Here is a 17,302-nt window from a genome sequence, read left to right as displayed (position 1 = left end):
TGCGATGTCTCTGTCGTTTGTAAGCAAAGTAAAATTATTAGAAAGTTGTTTTTTTATACATTGTACACGAAAAAGAAAAAGATAGTTTTCTTTTCTATTGTATTCTCTAGCCTACATATTTATAAGCTTTCTTCTGACACTTTTTCTCTTACCTCTAATGACGGCCCGAGTGATGACAATCTCTTTCCTATAAGCTCACCCACAGTGACATAAATAACCATATCACCGTACAGTTAAAGTCCTATAACATCGTCTGAAAATCTTAATTAAAGTTATCCGTAAGAAACGCAGGATAACTATGAAAAACTTTAACACCAATTATACAATGACGCAATCAGTAAATGTAGGATGTGCATTGTCATGTGGTTCAGTCGAAGGAATTCAAACCTGACGAAAACGTGCGTCGCTTAAAGAGTGGGTAATGAGTTTATTGCATTAAATCGTCAACTACTTCTACGTCTTATTCATCCTGATAATGTCCTTGATGTTCATTGATGACAGATCCCATTTTTATAGTATCCCGTCATGCATCGCGCTCTGTACCTGTTCATCTTTATATATTTGCTCCTGAATATTTCATCGATTTATTAGTCTTTGCCTGCTCGAGCTCTCTTAGCGCTGTTGGTTTTACTAATTTCCGCTGCAATCTCACAGATGGAGCCAACCTTGATTCTTTAGATAAGGTAAGAATTTTATGTTTTCCGTGCAATCTGCAAAAGTTTTGGGATACATATGAGGCAATTTTCCGACTATTAGCATGTTTTACATGACAGTTTTTGGAACTGTGTTGAGAAACTTCAAAAAATGCGCGGACCCACATTTTGATTGAAGAAGCGTATTCTGAACCAAGTCACCCAATTCAACTCGCAACTATGGCTGTGGCAGTATTGAAAGTCTTCAGACTGCTTGAAAGTAAATCACACATAGACGGCATTCGTTACGACAACTCGGATAATGATAAAGTTGACACGTAGTAAAACTGAACAGATGAACAGATAGGCGAGGTTAAATTTTACAGTCTCGACGATTTCTGATTTCTTTTTCCTCGAAGAAGATTTTTCCTGAATTTTGTAGAAATGCTTAAAAAATAGGAATTCGTCAGGATTAAATGTTGGATATTCACGTTTCAGTCGATATGAATCGATAGCCTGGTGTTTTAAACAATGTGTCTCACAAGCGACGTCACTGTGAACTTTTTTCAATCGTTAAAGCATCAGAACTGTAACTTGGTTGATTTCCTAGTATGTTGCGTGTGTTTGGAATATACTGTTTTTGTTCTACTCCAAAACGCTAGTCAAAATACCGTACGTCCATTTTGTCAACACTCTGTGTTTGTAAGGAATGCCAAATATTATTTGTTTTCAACTGTATTTTTGTCAGGACTTGTACAGCACAGTCAATTACGTTTTCAAGGGTAATATTCTGTGTTTATAAACATCATGAATGAATGAATGAATACCCCACCAATTGGTGAGAATTTTATTTGCTTTCCAAGGCCTCCGGCCCATTTGCAAAGGGGGTACATCAGATACTAAATTACAAAAATGTACATACAGAGGTAAATGTCTTCAGTTTGCTAATCTTTTCTGCAAACAAAAGAAATTCTGTGTTTATAAATTCTGTGTTTATAAACATAATGTAAGGATAATAAGAAGAAAAATTTAATGTACTCGTTTCAAGCATAGAAATAATGAAAATGCTATCAGAGTTTAATGTTTAGAGATACTGTTCCTTTGGCTGATATTTTATCTATTATCTGATCTGTAATTAGCACTCCATTTGTATCAGTTCTCTGTAGACATTAGCATGTATGAAGGTTTTTGCTGATATGATTTCAACTTTGACAAAGTGTCGACATTTCAAAAGTCTAGGTTCTCCGAGTTCAACGTCAAGAGTTGCCTGAACATAGTGTGTGCATAGTTCCTATACATAGCGTCTACATCTACACATTATCTTATTCAAGACCTAGAGGGCATCATCAACGATTGTTCAGTACATAATTTAGGTGACTGTCAAGTGTAATAAATAAAATCAGGTGAGGCAATATTGAAACTGTCTTCGAGAAGCTAAAACAGTACTCCTTGAAAATCTTGAGAAATGTGGACCTGAGCATTCATCGTTTGTATGTAAATGTGTTTTTGCCAAGTTTTATTTACGTGTTATATTTAAAAAAACTAGCCAATATATCCTGGGTGGTCTATGGTGTGACTAGCGGCATGATTAGAACTGTTTTGAGGTGAAAAGTGGCTCTCAAGAACACCTGTAGCAGAGAAAGAGTTGCTGTACATCTTAAGATCGATTCATGCACATGCAATACACTCGCTTTGAAAAAAGGGCAAAATAGACTTGTGGATTCATTCGCGGTTTACTTTCATACAGTTTTGAATTCCTAAACACTGAAGACACTGTAAATCTTAAGGAAATTCTTTCTAAGTGCGGCTTGACTTGCCCTTTCACATTGTGGGCAATAAAACATCAAAGTCTAGCAAATCAATCACCTTATACAGTATGTGTCAAATATACTGCAATTAAAGCGGCACACTGGGAGAATCCTCCCACAACACAATTTTCAAGAATAATTAATAAGTACAGTGAACAGAAAAATACTGGGCATTGATACACATCCTATACTCACTGTTATAACTGGAGTGGAATTCCTTTTCCCATACTACTGAAATTACACAATATTATATTGACACGCAGAGTACAGATATCTAGACTTTTTTTAGACAATCTTGCTGAGCGTCTACAAGTGTACGTGACAACTACGTTGTCGATGTCCCTACTGCAGCAAAGTGGAAGTCTGTACAGACTAGAACATGTGGCGTCTGTTGTTTTGTACGATTGAGACCGTGACTATACATCTATGTTTGTAGACTGTTAAGTCAATCTACCCCATGATAACTATCCTACATGGCTCGTTATATAATGTCGACTGTCTCAGAACATGCATGTCGATCAACCCATGTGCATGCAGATCAACTTGTCCGAATTAGTCTGTTGTTCTTGTATGCTTGCGATATTACTTATCAAGCTTATGTATTTTATCCAAGGATTGACAGATGAACGTTGCAGCGGCGTTACCTTAAAGGTATACTGTCACCTGTTCCAATTTTGCCACAGTTACCATGGAAAGAGAAAATATATCCACTCACAGATTTTAAGCGGGTGGCCGCTTTTTAAAAACAGCGCCCTCACGTGGCATTTTGAATACCAAGGAACGCCCCTTTGACCATATATGGGCATATTTAGATTACAGGTGACTGTATACCCTTAAAGCGCCTTCCAAAACACAGTTGATGCATGTCTTCAATGTGCGTCAAACATAATCGAACAATCGGTTATTACACATTTCAGTCACTGCCAACTTCCGCTTATACATTTTTGGAATACTGGAGCACATTTAAAGAAATAGAATATACACTACCCGGCAGTTTAGGGATCTGCTGAAATCATGGTTGAAATTGGCAATTAAGCAAATACCAGCCTTGCTCTTTAGTGTAATTTCTGTATTTGACGTAAAGGGCAAACATACGCAAGTCCTTCCATCGAAGATTGCTATATTGAACTCTGAGACTGAAAGTTGAACTTGAACAGAAGGTCAAGGCGTTTTAGAACAAAATTCGAGAACTGCATCTCTTGGCAACATTCGCTGACGTCATAGTGACAGATAGTCAGCATTTCATTTTAATCTGAAAGCAACGATGACCTGCCATGACCAATCAAAAATGAAATTACCCGGGACAATATCTTGGCATATTTTTTCGTCGAATAAGGGACATAGGAATGAATGGCCGCGCTGCGAATTCCCCAAACTGTCGTTATCTTCATACTATCAATTATTTTACTTTAGAATGATATGCGTCGGCGGCGGGAAGTGGTTATTTCACCCTTAATTGCTTTATTTTATTGAAAAAATATATGGAGTAATTACATTAGAGAATTAGCGTCCCATTTTCGCTTATTCAATTTTTACTATTTTTTAATTTCTCCAACTCTGTTCATTATGATCTGATTTTGACAGAAAGCATTTAATAGTTTACTTCATTCATCCTTTGTTGTAGCTTAAATTAAAAACGTCCCGGCAAGAATCGACTCGATGCTACCATTTTGAAGTTGTGTGATTGAATTTGTAAATTGTGACAAAACCTTCAGTGTTCGCGATTATTTCAACTCGAATTAAATTTTGTTCGATTTTCTGAGGGAGAGAGAGGGGAGTGTTTTATAATGAGGAGGTTCTTGCGCTTTGGTTGAATTTTCAAAACATAAAATTAATACCATGACTTGTGTAATGCATGTGAATTTGACACGACTCATACCATTCCCGACAGGAATGAAATCGATAAGAAACTCTCTCCCGTGTTTTAATCTTCCTCTCAGAGCCCTTTCTAGTTTCTTATCCCACTAACAGTCTTCATTTCTCGTTATACCCTCGTTACAGCGTCATCCTTAGGACATCGGATAACCAAAGCCGTCGGAGGAGACCCTCCCCCTCCCTCCCGGTAGTTAAAGACCAGGCCTACTTCTACGAATTTCATCATGGCCGTCGAAGAGTTCGAGATGACGTCACATTCTGCAAGCGATCTCCAATATCTGTTTGCCAGTGAAGATGAACAAAAACGTAAAGGAAATCCTCGATTTAAATGTTTGAGCTGCAAGATCCTTCGCTCCATGGTCGGCGTTTCTCTAGCCGTTTTCCATGGCGCTGGATATGCTATCGTTAGCGGGCTAGTTGCCATAGCAACAGATTATGGCGTCTCGGAGTTCCAAGTGATCTTCTTCGAGGGCATAGTCTTGGCCGTAGTGACCATAATACCGATAGTGTATTATCGGATGGATGTCTTGGAGACGGACAACAAGACTCAGATCTTGTTGCTGTTGAATGCTATACCAGGTCTGGCGACCAAGATGTTACACTTTTATTCACTGTCCAGGGCTCCTGTTGGGAATATAAATGCCATATTCAGTGGAAGTAATCCTATTATCACCCCTCTACTCGCTTGCTGCTTTCTTCGTGAAAAGTGGAAGGTTGCTGATGCTGTCAGTACCCTCCTAAATGTAATTGGTATTATACTCATTACCGGGCCAACATTCATATTTGGCAGCCAGCCAGGTCACGCCGAGGCTCAAGCTGAAGTGATAGCGTACATCGCCGCCATAGCAGGCGCTTTCTTCTACTCCCTGACAATCGTCATGGGTAGAATCGTTGGTGCCCGTAGTCAGCTTTCTGTTATACTTCTCTATCGTGCTGTGTTCGCCTTCATCATCGCTTACATCTGTCTGCTGATAAAGGGACTGCCGTTACTTCTATACAGCAAGGAATCTCTGGCAATTGTCGTAGCAGAGTCCATTGTCAATGCCTTGACTATTGGCGCCATCTACAGGAGTCTACAACTGGAGAGCGCCGCTACCGTCGCTATATTGATAAATATACAAGTAGTTTGCTCATATATACTTGACTTTGCCTTTCTTCATAATCAAGTGAAGCCATATGAACTTGTAGGGGCTGCTTTGGTTCTATCAAGTGCTCTTTTAGTTTTCATATTTCATACATATACTAATTACAAAATTCAAAAAGCTTTGAATGGCAATAACAATAGCACCTGAGAACTTTTATTGGAGCTGTAGTTGTCAAATATTGTCAGTTTTTTTTCTTTCGCGTATTTATCTTTGATTTAGAACTTTGGAGTTTATAATAATATTGTATTTGTAACATTAATTGATTTTGATTAATATGGCAAATAGAAATGGTATCTTAAAATAGCGATAAAATGTACATCCAGTGTGTCCATATTTTGATGTCACTGCATGGGCCAGATTTAATTCACATCTTAACCTTTCTCAACTAACATTGAGTCGGTCAATACTCCAAACTCAATTTGATGAGTTATTTTTCGATGGCCATCACGAGATGTACTATGGCATTTAGTCCATTGACGTGGCATTATCACTTTATGGGATTTTTAAACGTCTTATTTCCAATGCAAATAGTCCACGGTTGACCCTGAAATTATTGACGGATAGAGCGAAACTCAGAAAGAAAAAAAAATGATTTCAAGGCGCGACCGACAGAATCCGACAGCGCACTACATTTTCCGATTTCCAGCGGACGCGCTAAATGTCTGTTGTTGTAGGACGTTACCATACTCCCTAGCAAGTGTGCAAATGGCGAAGTTACGTTTGACCTTTGAACTTAAAGGGAAGGGGTCGTCGGAAATGCGCTCAAAAGTAGTATGGGACCCTTAAAAGTGATGTAAACACTGCATTTAATGTATGATGGCGATTGATGAAAGTAAAAAAATGCTTATGTACATCGTAAAATTCAAGTGTGGCAGCTAGATATCGTGCATTTTGTGTAAACAAGAAAGTCACACGAGCGCATGCAGTTCCGACACCCCCTAAGCTTTAAACTTAGTGGGCCACCGACATGCAAACTTCTCCGAAAACGTCGGTAGTTTTCTGTCGATTTCACAAGATCCGCACTAAAGTCAGGGTAAATTATAGACAGTTGGAATAAAGTAAAATAATACGTTTAGAGGATGTTACAAAACTTTAATGCCACTTTCATGCAAAGGAATTATGCAATTATGTATCAAAGTCACGTATTTGAATTATTTTACAAATAGGTAAATAGCATATAAACTGTTTCATCTTAGCAAATCGTCCTCTCCTGAAAATTTTGCCAACAATGTAAGACATGCAAACAAGCTGCGCGTATGGAAAAAGTACGTTTTGAAATGAGTGAGTTTAGCAAAAAGGCTCTTCTCTATTGGGATCATACAATTCTGCTATGCAAGTATGCGTGAGATAAATTTAAAATGGTATCCAGGTATAGACAATAGGTTCGTATTCAGGATATAGACAGTCGGTTTGTCCAGGTATAGACAGTTGGTTCGTATGCAGTGCATACGGATAAAGTCGAGTAAGAGCATTCATCGTGGCTGAACAAGCGCTCTCCATTGTAGCCGGTATTGTAAAAATTGCAAAAGTTTATGAATCTTCGCCACCAAAGTGGTATTTATTTAGTCAGGACTCCTCCCATAAATAGGCCACCAGGAGTGTCCAGTGTATAAGCTTATGTAAAGTAATAGAAATGGGGTTACTATACATATTGACTGTGGGCCGACCTAGACAAGCTATGCGTTTTAAACGAAGCAGTGTATGTCTTATCTATATCACTGGTTAAGATTCAAATCATTAATATTAATCTTCGTTAAGATAAAGTAAATGATGGAAAAGAAAGCAGTAATCGATGTAAAAACTGATATTTGATAAGATGCTATGAGATTTTTAAAATAAAGTGTTTGTTTTCACTGGGAGTTGTGAACACCCCCCCCCCCCCCAAGTCACTCTTTAAAATTTCATAAACATTTCAGTTCTTCATAATTATCATCTGGTACCACAGTTGACACAAGTTGATGTGTTACCTTGGCCTGCACAATGTTACGAAGCTGAGCAGTGCTACTCAATTTATGTGAGATCAGTCATCGCTGTCTGAGGGCGCTGCAGTCAGTAATATCCGCCACAACTTTCCTCATCCTGTGTTTTTTATTTATTCTTTAATTCGAGAACGTACACATAAATCAAGAGGGAAAAAAACACAAAACTTACTCAACAAGAAAATAAAATAAAAACTAAACATACTCTTCACTTGGAAAACAAGTAAATAAAGTTTAAAAACATATAAACTGCTGCGATGAGATGATTTCGCTTTCCATCAAACGAAGTTAGAACGGGCCATCCGTTGTTTACTTTGAAATGTCATGATGCAATGACTGACAAAAGTTTCTGAAATACTCAATCGGTGTCTAATACTATAGGGTTATTCACAAAATACGGCCCTGTATGGACGAGGGCTCAGTGAGTGACGTATTGGACGAGCCGAAGGCGAGTCCAATACGTCACTCACTGAGCCCTCGTCCATACATGGCCGTATTTTGTGTATAACCCTATTATTATACACCTCCCTCCATTAATCGTTCGTATAAACTAATTCTATGGTAAATTTTGAGGGATGCGGCACACGCGATATGAGTGAAACGCGCGCGATTGTTGAAATAAAATTGCTACAAACCCCTGAAAATTCGCGTCGCGCGTCTCCCGTATTCGGGACTTCGCGTACTATACAAAATACGGAAAGTTATTGGACGGTCAAACTTCCATAGGTTACGGCAGTAGGTGTATAATAATCAACAATATTCTAAAAGCGTTATTATAAGAAACTCTGATATCATTGATACATTTCTCAGTGTAGGCCTAAGTACTCCAAAGATGGGAACAATACTGAGCAGAACAATATGCCTTAAAAAGGCATATTTTAACAGAAGAAGAACATTTATAAACAGTCCTAATCAAAGAGTTGGCACTTGCATAGAAACTCCTCATCTGTCGCTTAATATCATCAACGTCATTTCCTAAATTATTTAACATAACCCCAAGGTACAAATGTTTCTTTACAAAAGTAAGTACTGAGCCATTTAAGGTAATATGCACCTCGAAAGTGAAAGACTGAAACTTTTGCTCTAACTTTCCTCAAGGAATCTTTCAATCATTCTCTTTCAAAATCAAGAATAAAAATAGGGGGTCACCGTGCAAATTTTGGTACTAGAGAAACAAATAACCCAAGATTTACCAATATTAGAAATTCAAAATGGCCGCCATCCCTGTGTTAACTCTATGGCGAAAAATAAAAAGTTTCGAATTTCAGAAAACTAAGCCGGTGAAAAGTTTTCTTTCACCAAGAGCTTTAAAATGAACCCCCACATGCATATCAGAAGAGAACTGTAAAAGTTTGAGAGTCTGAATGTCTGTCCCCGAGGTGCGTTCTACCTTAAATACACATGAGGTATGCATGTGTGACCGTTTACTTTAATAGTTCAACAGTACTCTACCCTGACTGTTGTACCAGAAGCTAACGGTACCATAAACGTTTGTCAATAGTTTGTGTTTCATATGTAAGGAACTGGCTATTATTATTGTATATTAGTTCGTTATGATTATGTCACTCAAGTAATGTAAAAGTATCGCTTCAACAATAGACAGTAGTATTGTCTATGGTTCAACTGGAAGTGACGAAGGTCACTGTGTTTTTTTTATATATTTTTCAACTTCGACGAAAATCTTGTTCTCAAAATGTACCGCAAGTCTCGGGTTTACGGTGGAGACCGTGTGTGCAATGTATGGTCAATTTCAACATTCCATGGCAGAGCAATTGTAAAATGTTTGATGGAGGAAACAAATATCCTAGCATCCTGTAAATTTATAAATATAAACGATTTTCATTTGCCGCATAAAGGCGTAAATATAAATAATCTCATTTATTTACAATTGTAGATTAAAATAAGGGTGGATTGAAACGCTTTAAGCCTGGCGAATAAAGTTCATCCGTCCACGATTAAATGCACGTAGTCCTGATAAAACATCTTTACTTTTACAGTTTCAGTAAACCATTATGATAGAATTCATAGCATTACTCGTCACGTTTACCTAAACAATCTGATCATAGATACGTGTATATAAACTCAATAAGCAATTACATCGTTCTTGTAAGTTTATCAATTCATTGTCTTTCTTTTTCTTAGTGTTTCACAAGAGTTCTGTTTATCCATATTTGTTCCATCGTGTACGTTTTGATCGTTCGTACTGAACGGCCAACAGCAAGCATGAATCAACTCCTCGCAGTATAACACAATTAATCGGCAAAAATCACTGATACCCTATCAATCGACGTTCCAGTATCACTAGGAATCTGTGGATCGATTTGAGGGACAGTAACTGCAACTTTTTATGATTTTTTCCATATTGTATGTATCAACTGCAAGTTCTTGTTCTACTCCTCAAAGCATGTTGAAAGGACCACTATCTAGCTTGTCAACACAGCTCCTCTACACGTAAAATGCACTGTTATTGTTTACATTTGAATTCTAGTCCGGATCAGAATTCACTTGTCAACAATAACAATGCAGTCTGTACATGTACAGGCTGAGTTGACAAGCTGAACACTGTGTATCTCAACATGCTTTTGGGATTAGAACGATAAACTGTACTTGACACAGAAACAAAAATTGTGAAAAAAATCATCGAAAGATTCAGCTACTGTCCTTTTTAAGTTTTTGCTTTCAGAGTTTTCAAGCGGAAGTATTTTGTATCCATGGTGAGTCCACCGCATGTTGTTGTTTGCAACACTCGACCTTAAACTTACTACTTTATACAATTTGGCTACGCACATCCTCACGAAAATATTGAAAAAAATTATCAACAAGTTACTGTACCGCCTAGATATTAAATTTTCCTCCATGAAATAACATATTTTCATTTTATCCTTGATGGAAAAGATTCAGTTTCGTCAGTATCATAGTGTTTTCCAATATATTCTAGTCTTTTGAATTTAACGTATGATACGTTATATGAAATAATGGAGTATATGAGAGTACCGGTAGAATGAATGGTTTGCGTGACATTTAAATGACCGGTAGCTGTCAGTAACTCTTGATTTTTTCAACAATTTTGCTCTACATGTTAACCCCATTTTTTTGTTCTACTCCCCAAAGCATGTTGAGATACACAGTATCAGCTTGCCAGCTCAGCCAGTACATGTACAGACTGCATTGTTATTGTTGACAAGTTAATTCCGGACTTGAGTCTGTGTTGACAAACTAAGTAGTGAGTGTTTCAACATACTTTGGAACAAGAACCTACAATCGACCTACAAAACAAAAAGGGAAAAAATCCTCAACAGTTACAGCCACTGGCCCTGTGGATGTATGCGATATATATACTCTGTACTTAGATAAGTTAATTGGGTATTATTGTTATATAATTATGCGTCCTGTAGTTAAGTGTGCGGTGCGTTTTTTATCCTACATTGCATTTTTGTTGGCGGGTTCATTGAGAGCACATTCCTTCAAGATCTCGTGTAAAGTTAAATTGCAAAAGAGACGTGTATACCTTATTCAATATACTTTACTGTATTTAGTTAGCGTGTGAATAGGAAGTTAAAAAATAATGTACATATGTAATTGTTTCTTGATTAAAGTTTTGAAGCACTTCCCACCAATCATTACTGAAATTTTAAACTTAGGACGCAAGCCCCTGTCTTGAAAAATCATTGAAAATACATAATTTTTTACTAGACGTCATCAACCCAAACATTCTTTGAAGAGGATCATAGGAATTATTTCGGGCAACTGCCGTTACATACAGGCGACAAGACAGAGATAAACTGAAAATATTTTATCCGAGACACGAAAAAATAATTGAAATTGAAAGAGATGTTGATGGGCCGGACACATCCAATGTCCAAGCATCTCCATCTCCTGGTCTGTGGTTCAGGTTGGCAAAGAAAGACGAGCTTTGGATAATTCTGTTATTCAATTCCCCTGATAACAACCAATAAATCAGACCCTCCCCTCTCAAAATAGGAAAAAAAGAACTCTAGGGGATTGGTATTTTGTCGTTTTCACTAAGTGATGAAACGACCCCTCCAAACGATTAACACTGTAAGACCCTCAACTTCCACAAAAATTAACTTGATTCACTTTGAGGAGCGCCCTCACTCTGCAACTCAAAGTTCGAGGGAAATAGTGAAGTCTTCGTGCGGAAATCTGACTTGGAAGTATAGCAATGCAGCATAATATTGTACAATGCTTAGACTAATTACTGTAAACAACACTTTGTGATGCCACTTCAGGCACATATACCTAAGTTCAGCGACGTCCCGAGATATTATTTATACGAAATGACAGAACCGACAGGGAGTCATTGCCAAAGTACTATAACATGGCTATGCTTGCCTCGAAATTGAAAGACTTAAACGTAATTTGCTTACACTTTCCAAAGGAAACTTTAAGCCCTCTCCTTTCGAAATTAAGAATAAAAACCTGGATTCACTGTGCAAACTTTCGTACTGGAGAAACAAATCATCTGTTGATTTGCCGACACTCGAAATTCAACTTGGCAGAAGGGATAAAAAAAATAGATTTTCGATTTCCATAAAAGTAAGACTGAGGAAATTTTGTTCAATCCATCATCTTCAAAATGTGCCCACACAAGCTGTAGATCAGAAAAGTATCATTTTAATCTGAAAGTATTCTCGAGGCGCATTCCCACCTTACATTGTAAGACATTGTGAGACGTATATCCCATGAGGTTACATGACTCTAGTCTTACCTTATCGTCTCCTTTGAATAAAATTCATATTGCTATACTCTTTGCTATACAATGTGAAAAATCTCACTAAGACTGAAAGTCTGCGAGAGTTCGTCCACCAGAGCTTGATGAATTTACTGTGCACGGTCAATTTACACAGGGCGTCCGTTGAAATATTGTCCAACTCGTGCAGATCCATGGCCACTTATATTAGTTTCTTTCTGAGCATGTACATTTCAACAGGCATAAGTGACTACATGCGCATTAAGTCACGTGATTAAAGTAACCCATTTAAAAATCGAGTTATAACTAATTTGAAAATTGTAGAAGCGCGGATTTCAAAGCACCTCCTAATTTGCATATGATTAATATCAGATGTGGCGATGGCGACGTTTCCTTCTTTGCTTGTTCTTTGCGTCTTCGCGCCTTGGGGACAGATATTCAGACTCTCAAACTCTTACAATTCTTTTCTGATATACCACTTGTGGGGGTTCATTTTAAAGCTCTTGGTATAAGGAAATTTTTCGCCGGCTTAGTTTTTCGAAATTAAAAAAAAATCATATTTCTCCATAGAGTTAACACAGGGATGGCGACCATTTTTAATTTGAATTTTAAATATCCGTAAATTTTGGATTATCTGTTTCTCTAGTAACAAAAAGTTGCACGGTGACCCCCGATTTTTATTCTTGATTTTGAAAGAGACTAGTTGAAAGATTCCTCAAGGAAAAATTGAGCAAAAGTTTAAGTCTTTCACTTTCATGTTACATACTATATTAACTGCTAGGCGAGTCTAAGGCGATTATCAGCTAACGAGAACAGCAAAGAACAAACAAAGGTGGAATCGTCGCCATCCCTACATGTAATTTGAATCAGATTGAGTACCTCCATGTTTAGTTATTAGTTTTCTGTTGTTTTGTGTATATGTTCGGCAATAAGCTTACTCTTGCATTGTTTTTCTAGTGTCTTTATTTCATTGTCGTTTTTCGCTGTTGTTATTGTATTATTTATTACTTGATTATTTAGTGTTATTTTTGTTTCTGTAAACAATATGCCGCAGGGCACTCTGGTAAATTTAGTCACCGTGGTAGGCCTAAATCTAATTACCAAGCGAATCATCGTTTCGCTGCACTGTGTGCAAATTCCCAGGGATAGAGGGAGGAGTGAAAAGCGCCGCCCTGACACAGAGGGCGTGCTATTTAAAGAGCCAAGATGGCGGACCGCGACCGACAAGGTAAACCTGAAGTCTGTGTTTGCTTCTCGTTTTCGCATCATTTATGATTGATAATCATTGCAGTTGTAGTTCTATACACCGACTTCACCTTAAAGTAATCGAACTAAGATAGTACGGCTTAACTGTAATAATGTGTATACCCCAGATCTTAACTGAAGAGATATGTCCATAGCTGGTCACCCACAAACCTCAATACGCCCAAGTCTCTACCAAAAGTCTACCTTTCTTTCAACAATTGTTCTGAAAGCTTGATGTAACCATGGTGACAGACAACAACTTTTAAATGATTTCCGATATTTCCATATCCAAGGGAAAATGAGGCGTTCTTTGAACAGCCATGAATTGCGAACTTTAACCTATCAGCACGTTCATTTCAACCCTGGACGGTTGCAGAAGTAAAAGTCTTGTATATAGACTGAACAGTCGGTCTACGATGATAGCCGTACGATATGTCTGTGTCGACCGATCTGTCCTATGCTGATTATACGTAACCGGATTTGGCTTGCCGTTTCTGACCGGTCTAAATATTTGTTCGTTCAGCGGGGTTGTGTTTGTGCAAAATGTCTTGATTTTTTACTGAAGCTAAATATTCACGGCTGGCAATTTTTAGCGAACAACCGGTTGTTTTTGCCGACTGCCTGCTATTTTCTACATCCCTGGACCCTAGAAAAAAATCTCCAGGGTCCGCTATGATAATAACGCATTTACATTGTGTCGCAGTAAACACAGTCGCATTTTGAGAGGACGTTAAAATCTTTCAAATTCAAGCCAGGAAATAGTCAACATCGTTAAACTGGCATAACCAATCTTAAATAAGGAGGAGAATTATGTTTTAAAGTTAGTTAAGGTGAGGTGTTGTATATCAGCTGACTCGAAAACATGCACTTTCCTTCTTTTGTGAGTTTTTATGGAGATTTAGTAAATTTAGATCTCTGAAATATGATATGGCGATAATCCAGTGTGTTTTGAAACATTTTTCAGTTTTGAAGTCAAGTGCAGGTTATCTTAAACTGGCCAAGCATAATTTCTTATTTAGCTCAGTGTATCTCAATACAAATGTCTGTATATAATATATATACATATGTATATGTATTACATATGTATAAATTTATTTAATATTATAAATCAGCTCTTATGTAAAATTGAAAAGAAAAAATGCACACTATTACCTATCTATTACATTTGTGGTCATTTTGTTACAATGAAACTTTTGAGGTCGTTTCCAGTGGCATTTAGTTTGCAAAAATATTCCATACCACATGCCTTGGTATTAGCTCCGAGTGGCCTTAGAAAATGCACCACCTCCAGGCCTGGGAACTTCATCGTTAAACAGAATGTGGCCATGGAATGAAATGTAAACACAGTAATGCAGACCACAAAAGTTACAGATGCTAGGTATTCTACATACAATGGGAGTATCGCTCGGGTTTCTTGTATGCTTAGCTTTTACATGTATTGAAAGTCTTTGTTTTTCATTCTACGTTTGATCCTTTGAATCAATTTTCCTCTGGTTTAACCTCATCAGGAATATGCTCTAAAATACAGTCTAAACAAAGTAAAAGAGATATTTTTTTCTCATTTATTTTCGCTATATTTTTCCTCTTTTTCAGAATCTGTGACCATGGCAACCAAGAGTTCTGTGGACACTCCATCAGAACTCAGACCACCCAGTGGGGAACGTACACACAAAATAGAAGGTGTCGGTCTTGTAATCGACAAAGACAAGCAGACAGCACTGCTTCAACATCCAGATCATGCCGGTGAAATGTTGCACAACCTGAATGATCTCCGAGAAAACAGAGAGTTTACAGATGTCATCATATGCGTTGAACGAGAACAGTTTCCTTGCCACCGTGCTGTCCTTGCGGCGAGCTGTCTGTATTTTAAAGCCATGTTCAAAAGTGATTTGCGAGAGAGGCGAGAAGATCAGGTGACCTTGACCGGCATGAAAGCCAGCATCGTGAAAAATTTGCTGGATTATTCCTACACATCCACACTAGCAATAACTGCAGAGAATGCGCAGGACTTGTTGTCAACCGCGCAGTTCCTTCAGTACGAGCCGGTAGTTCATGCATGCTGTGAGTTCCTGAAAACGCAAATTCATGCGTCCAATTGCCTTGGCATCCAGTCGTTCGCAGAGACACACAGCTGTTTTAATTTAGCTGTGGAAGCCAGGGCATTCGCCCTCATCAATCTCGTAGATGTCGTCAAGCAGGAAGAGTTCTTGGAACTTCCTTCAGAGAGGCTCATCAGTTATATTTCAGATGATGCGCTGAATGTCAACAGTGAAGAAATGGTGTACGTTGCAGTGATGGAATGGATCAGACACGATGTCGAAAACCGATGGTCGGAATTAGCGACAGTATTGCAGCATGTTCGACTCCCGTTGATAAGCCCTGGTTTTCTGGTGAACCACATTGAAAGTGATGCATTGATTGAACATTGCAAAGACAGCAGGAATCTTGTACAACGGGCTAAGACCATCCAAGAACAGATATGGCAGGGAGCCGATATCAGGGATCCGTCGTTAAAACCTAGACCGTCTATGAAAACGGAAGCCATGGTGGTTGTCGGCGGAATTGATGGCACGCAACGACACTGGATTCGGGACATCACTTTCTACAATCCCATTCAGAAGAAATGGGACACATTGCCAGAGATACCGTTTTTGCAGACCGATTACAGCGTGGCGGCTTTGGATGACAACATCTTCGTCACGGGCGGTTTCAAGGAAACTGACGCAGTGAATGACGTGTGGTGTTTTGAAAGCGAAACGAGCGCTTGGAAACACATCACATCGATGAATCACGCTCGTTTCAATCATGGTTCCACTGCTACTGACGGAAGAGTTTATGTTGTAGGAGGTGAGAATGATGGGGGGACTTGCAAGACATTGAAGGCTACCTCCCCTTCGATGAAAAGTGGGATAGCCTTGGATCAATATATCCTACAGAGAGCAACTTGGCTGTGACTGGATTCAAGAGAAATTTATTCATTGTAGGGTGGCTGACTTATGAAAAGACCTGTGCAATACAATGCTATAACCTGGATACGCAAGATTGTTGGGTTACGAACACAGTTGAGCTAAACCGTCACTTGTTCCCGATCATCAGTCTCAACAACCATGTGTATATTCTCGGCGGAAACAGAATTAAGGACGTTCAAGTCTACGATCCAGAGCGTGACCACGAATGGAAAGCTGCTGACATGATATCCAAACGCAACCATCCAAGCGCCGCTGTCGTTGACCGCAAAATCTATGTCAGTGGTGGTGAGCTGCGTCGCTATTCTGATAAGGTGGAAATGTATGATCCAGCCATGGACTGCTGGGCTGCAGCGCCCTCTATGCCCAGAGCGCTTTGTTTTCATGGCTTTGTCAGTGTCCATAAGTACATAGGCCCTCCATATATCTGAATGAGAGTATTTTGGAATCATGTGACCGCAAGTAGGATTAAGTGAAATTGTCTTACACATAAATATTAAAATCACTCTTAGTAGCCGCCTTGATGCAGTGTGTCAATTTCCACAGTCATTTAACATGTGTGTTTGATAATGTATGGATAGAAGTGTGAAATTGGCATTTCGTATAAGGTCAGCCTGTCAACTAATTCTGCTTTTCCAAAGATTGTTTGATTTTCGACCCTTTGAACCCGGCTTGGACAAAATGTCCATATGATGTCATAGGTCACCAGAGGGTCGAGTGCAAAGGATTAAGTATGCAGGTAAATAAAGTTTTTCACACCTTCCCTGATACAAACAATATGAGACAGGGCCTCCGTTTGTGTAAGAATTGTCAGCTGGTTCTGAGAAGAACCATTTCAATTTTGTCTATGATCAACTGTTTGGGACTGCTGCCTCCTAATGCAGTCCACTAACACCAGCCACGTCTTACCTTTGTGCTAGGCCTGGCGACAAAAATGGTCA

At 38.6% G+C, this 17,302-nt stretch overlaps 2 protein-coding genes across 2 annotated transcripts; both read left to right on the top strand.

The window, feature by feature from the left end:
* Positions 1 to 606: 606 nt before the first annotated feature.
* LOC139117807 (solute carrier family 35 member G1-like) lies at positions 607 to 6,321 on the top strand. Its single transcript, XM_070681056.1, has 2 exons — positions 607 to 683; positions 4,442 to 6,321. Exon 2 carries the CDS (start codon positions 4,540 to 4,542, stop codon positions 5,605 to 5,607), a length of 1,068 nt encoding a protein of 355 aa, XP_070537157.1. The 5' UTR covers positions 607 to 683; positions 4,442 to 4,539; the 3' UTR covers positions 5,608 to 6,321.
* A 7,015-nt stretch (positions 6,322 to 13,336) lies between these two features.
* LOC139117013 (kelch-like protein 24) lies at positions 13,337 to 16,511 on the top strand. The gene is made up of 2 exons (XM_070679811.1): positions 13,337 to 13,378; positions 14,989 to 16,511. The coding sequence occupies exons 1-2, from the start codon at positions 13,357 to 13,359 to the stop codon at positions 16,347 to 16,349; spliced, it is 1,383 nt and encodes a 460-aa protein (XP_070535912.1). The 5' UTR covers positions 13,337 to 13,356; the 3' UTR covers positions 16,350 to 16,511.
* The last annotated feature ends 791 nt before the right edge of the window (positions 16,512 to 17,302 follow it).

Source organism: Ptychodera flava, chromosome 18 (assembly GCF_041260155.1).
Source record: "Ptychodera flava strain L36383 chromosome 18, AS_Pfla_20210202, whole genome shotgun sequence".
NCBI lineage: Eukaryota > Metazoa > Hemichordata > Enteropneusta > Ptychoderidae > Ptychodera > Ptychodera flava.
The sequence above is the reverse complement of the archived record's forward strand: the minus strand, read 5'-3'. Positions and strand labels throughout refer to the sequence as shown.

Coding starts and splice junctions, on each gene's coding strand:
- LOC139117807 (XM_070681056.1), top strand. CDS start 4,540: ATGGCCGTCGAAGAGTTCGAGATGACGTCACATTCTGCAAGCGATCTC.
- LOC139117013 (XM_070679811.1), top strand. CDS start 13,357: ATGGCGGACCGCGACCGACAAG. Junction 13,379..14,988: donor GGCGGACCGCGACCGACAAG/GTAAACCTGAAG, acceptor CCTCTTTTTCAG/AATCTGTGACCATGGCAACC.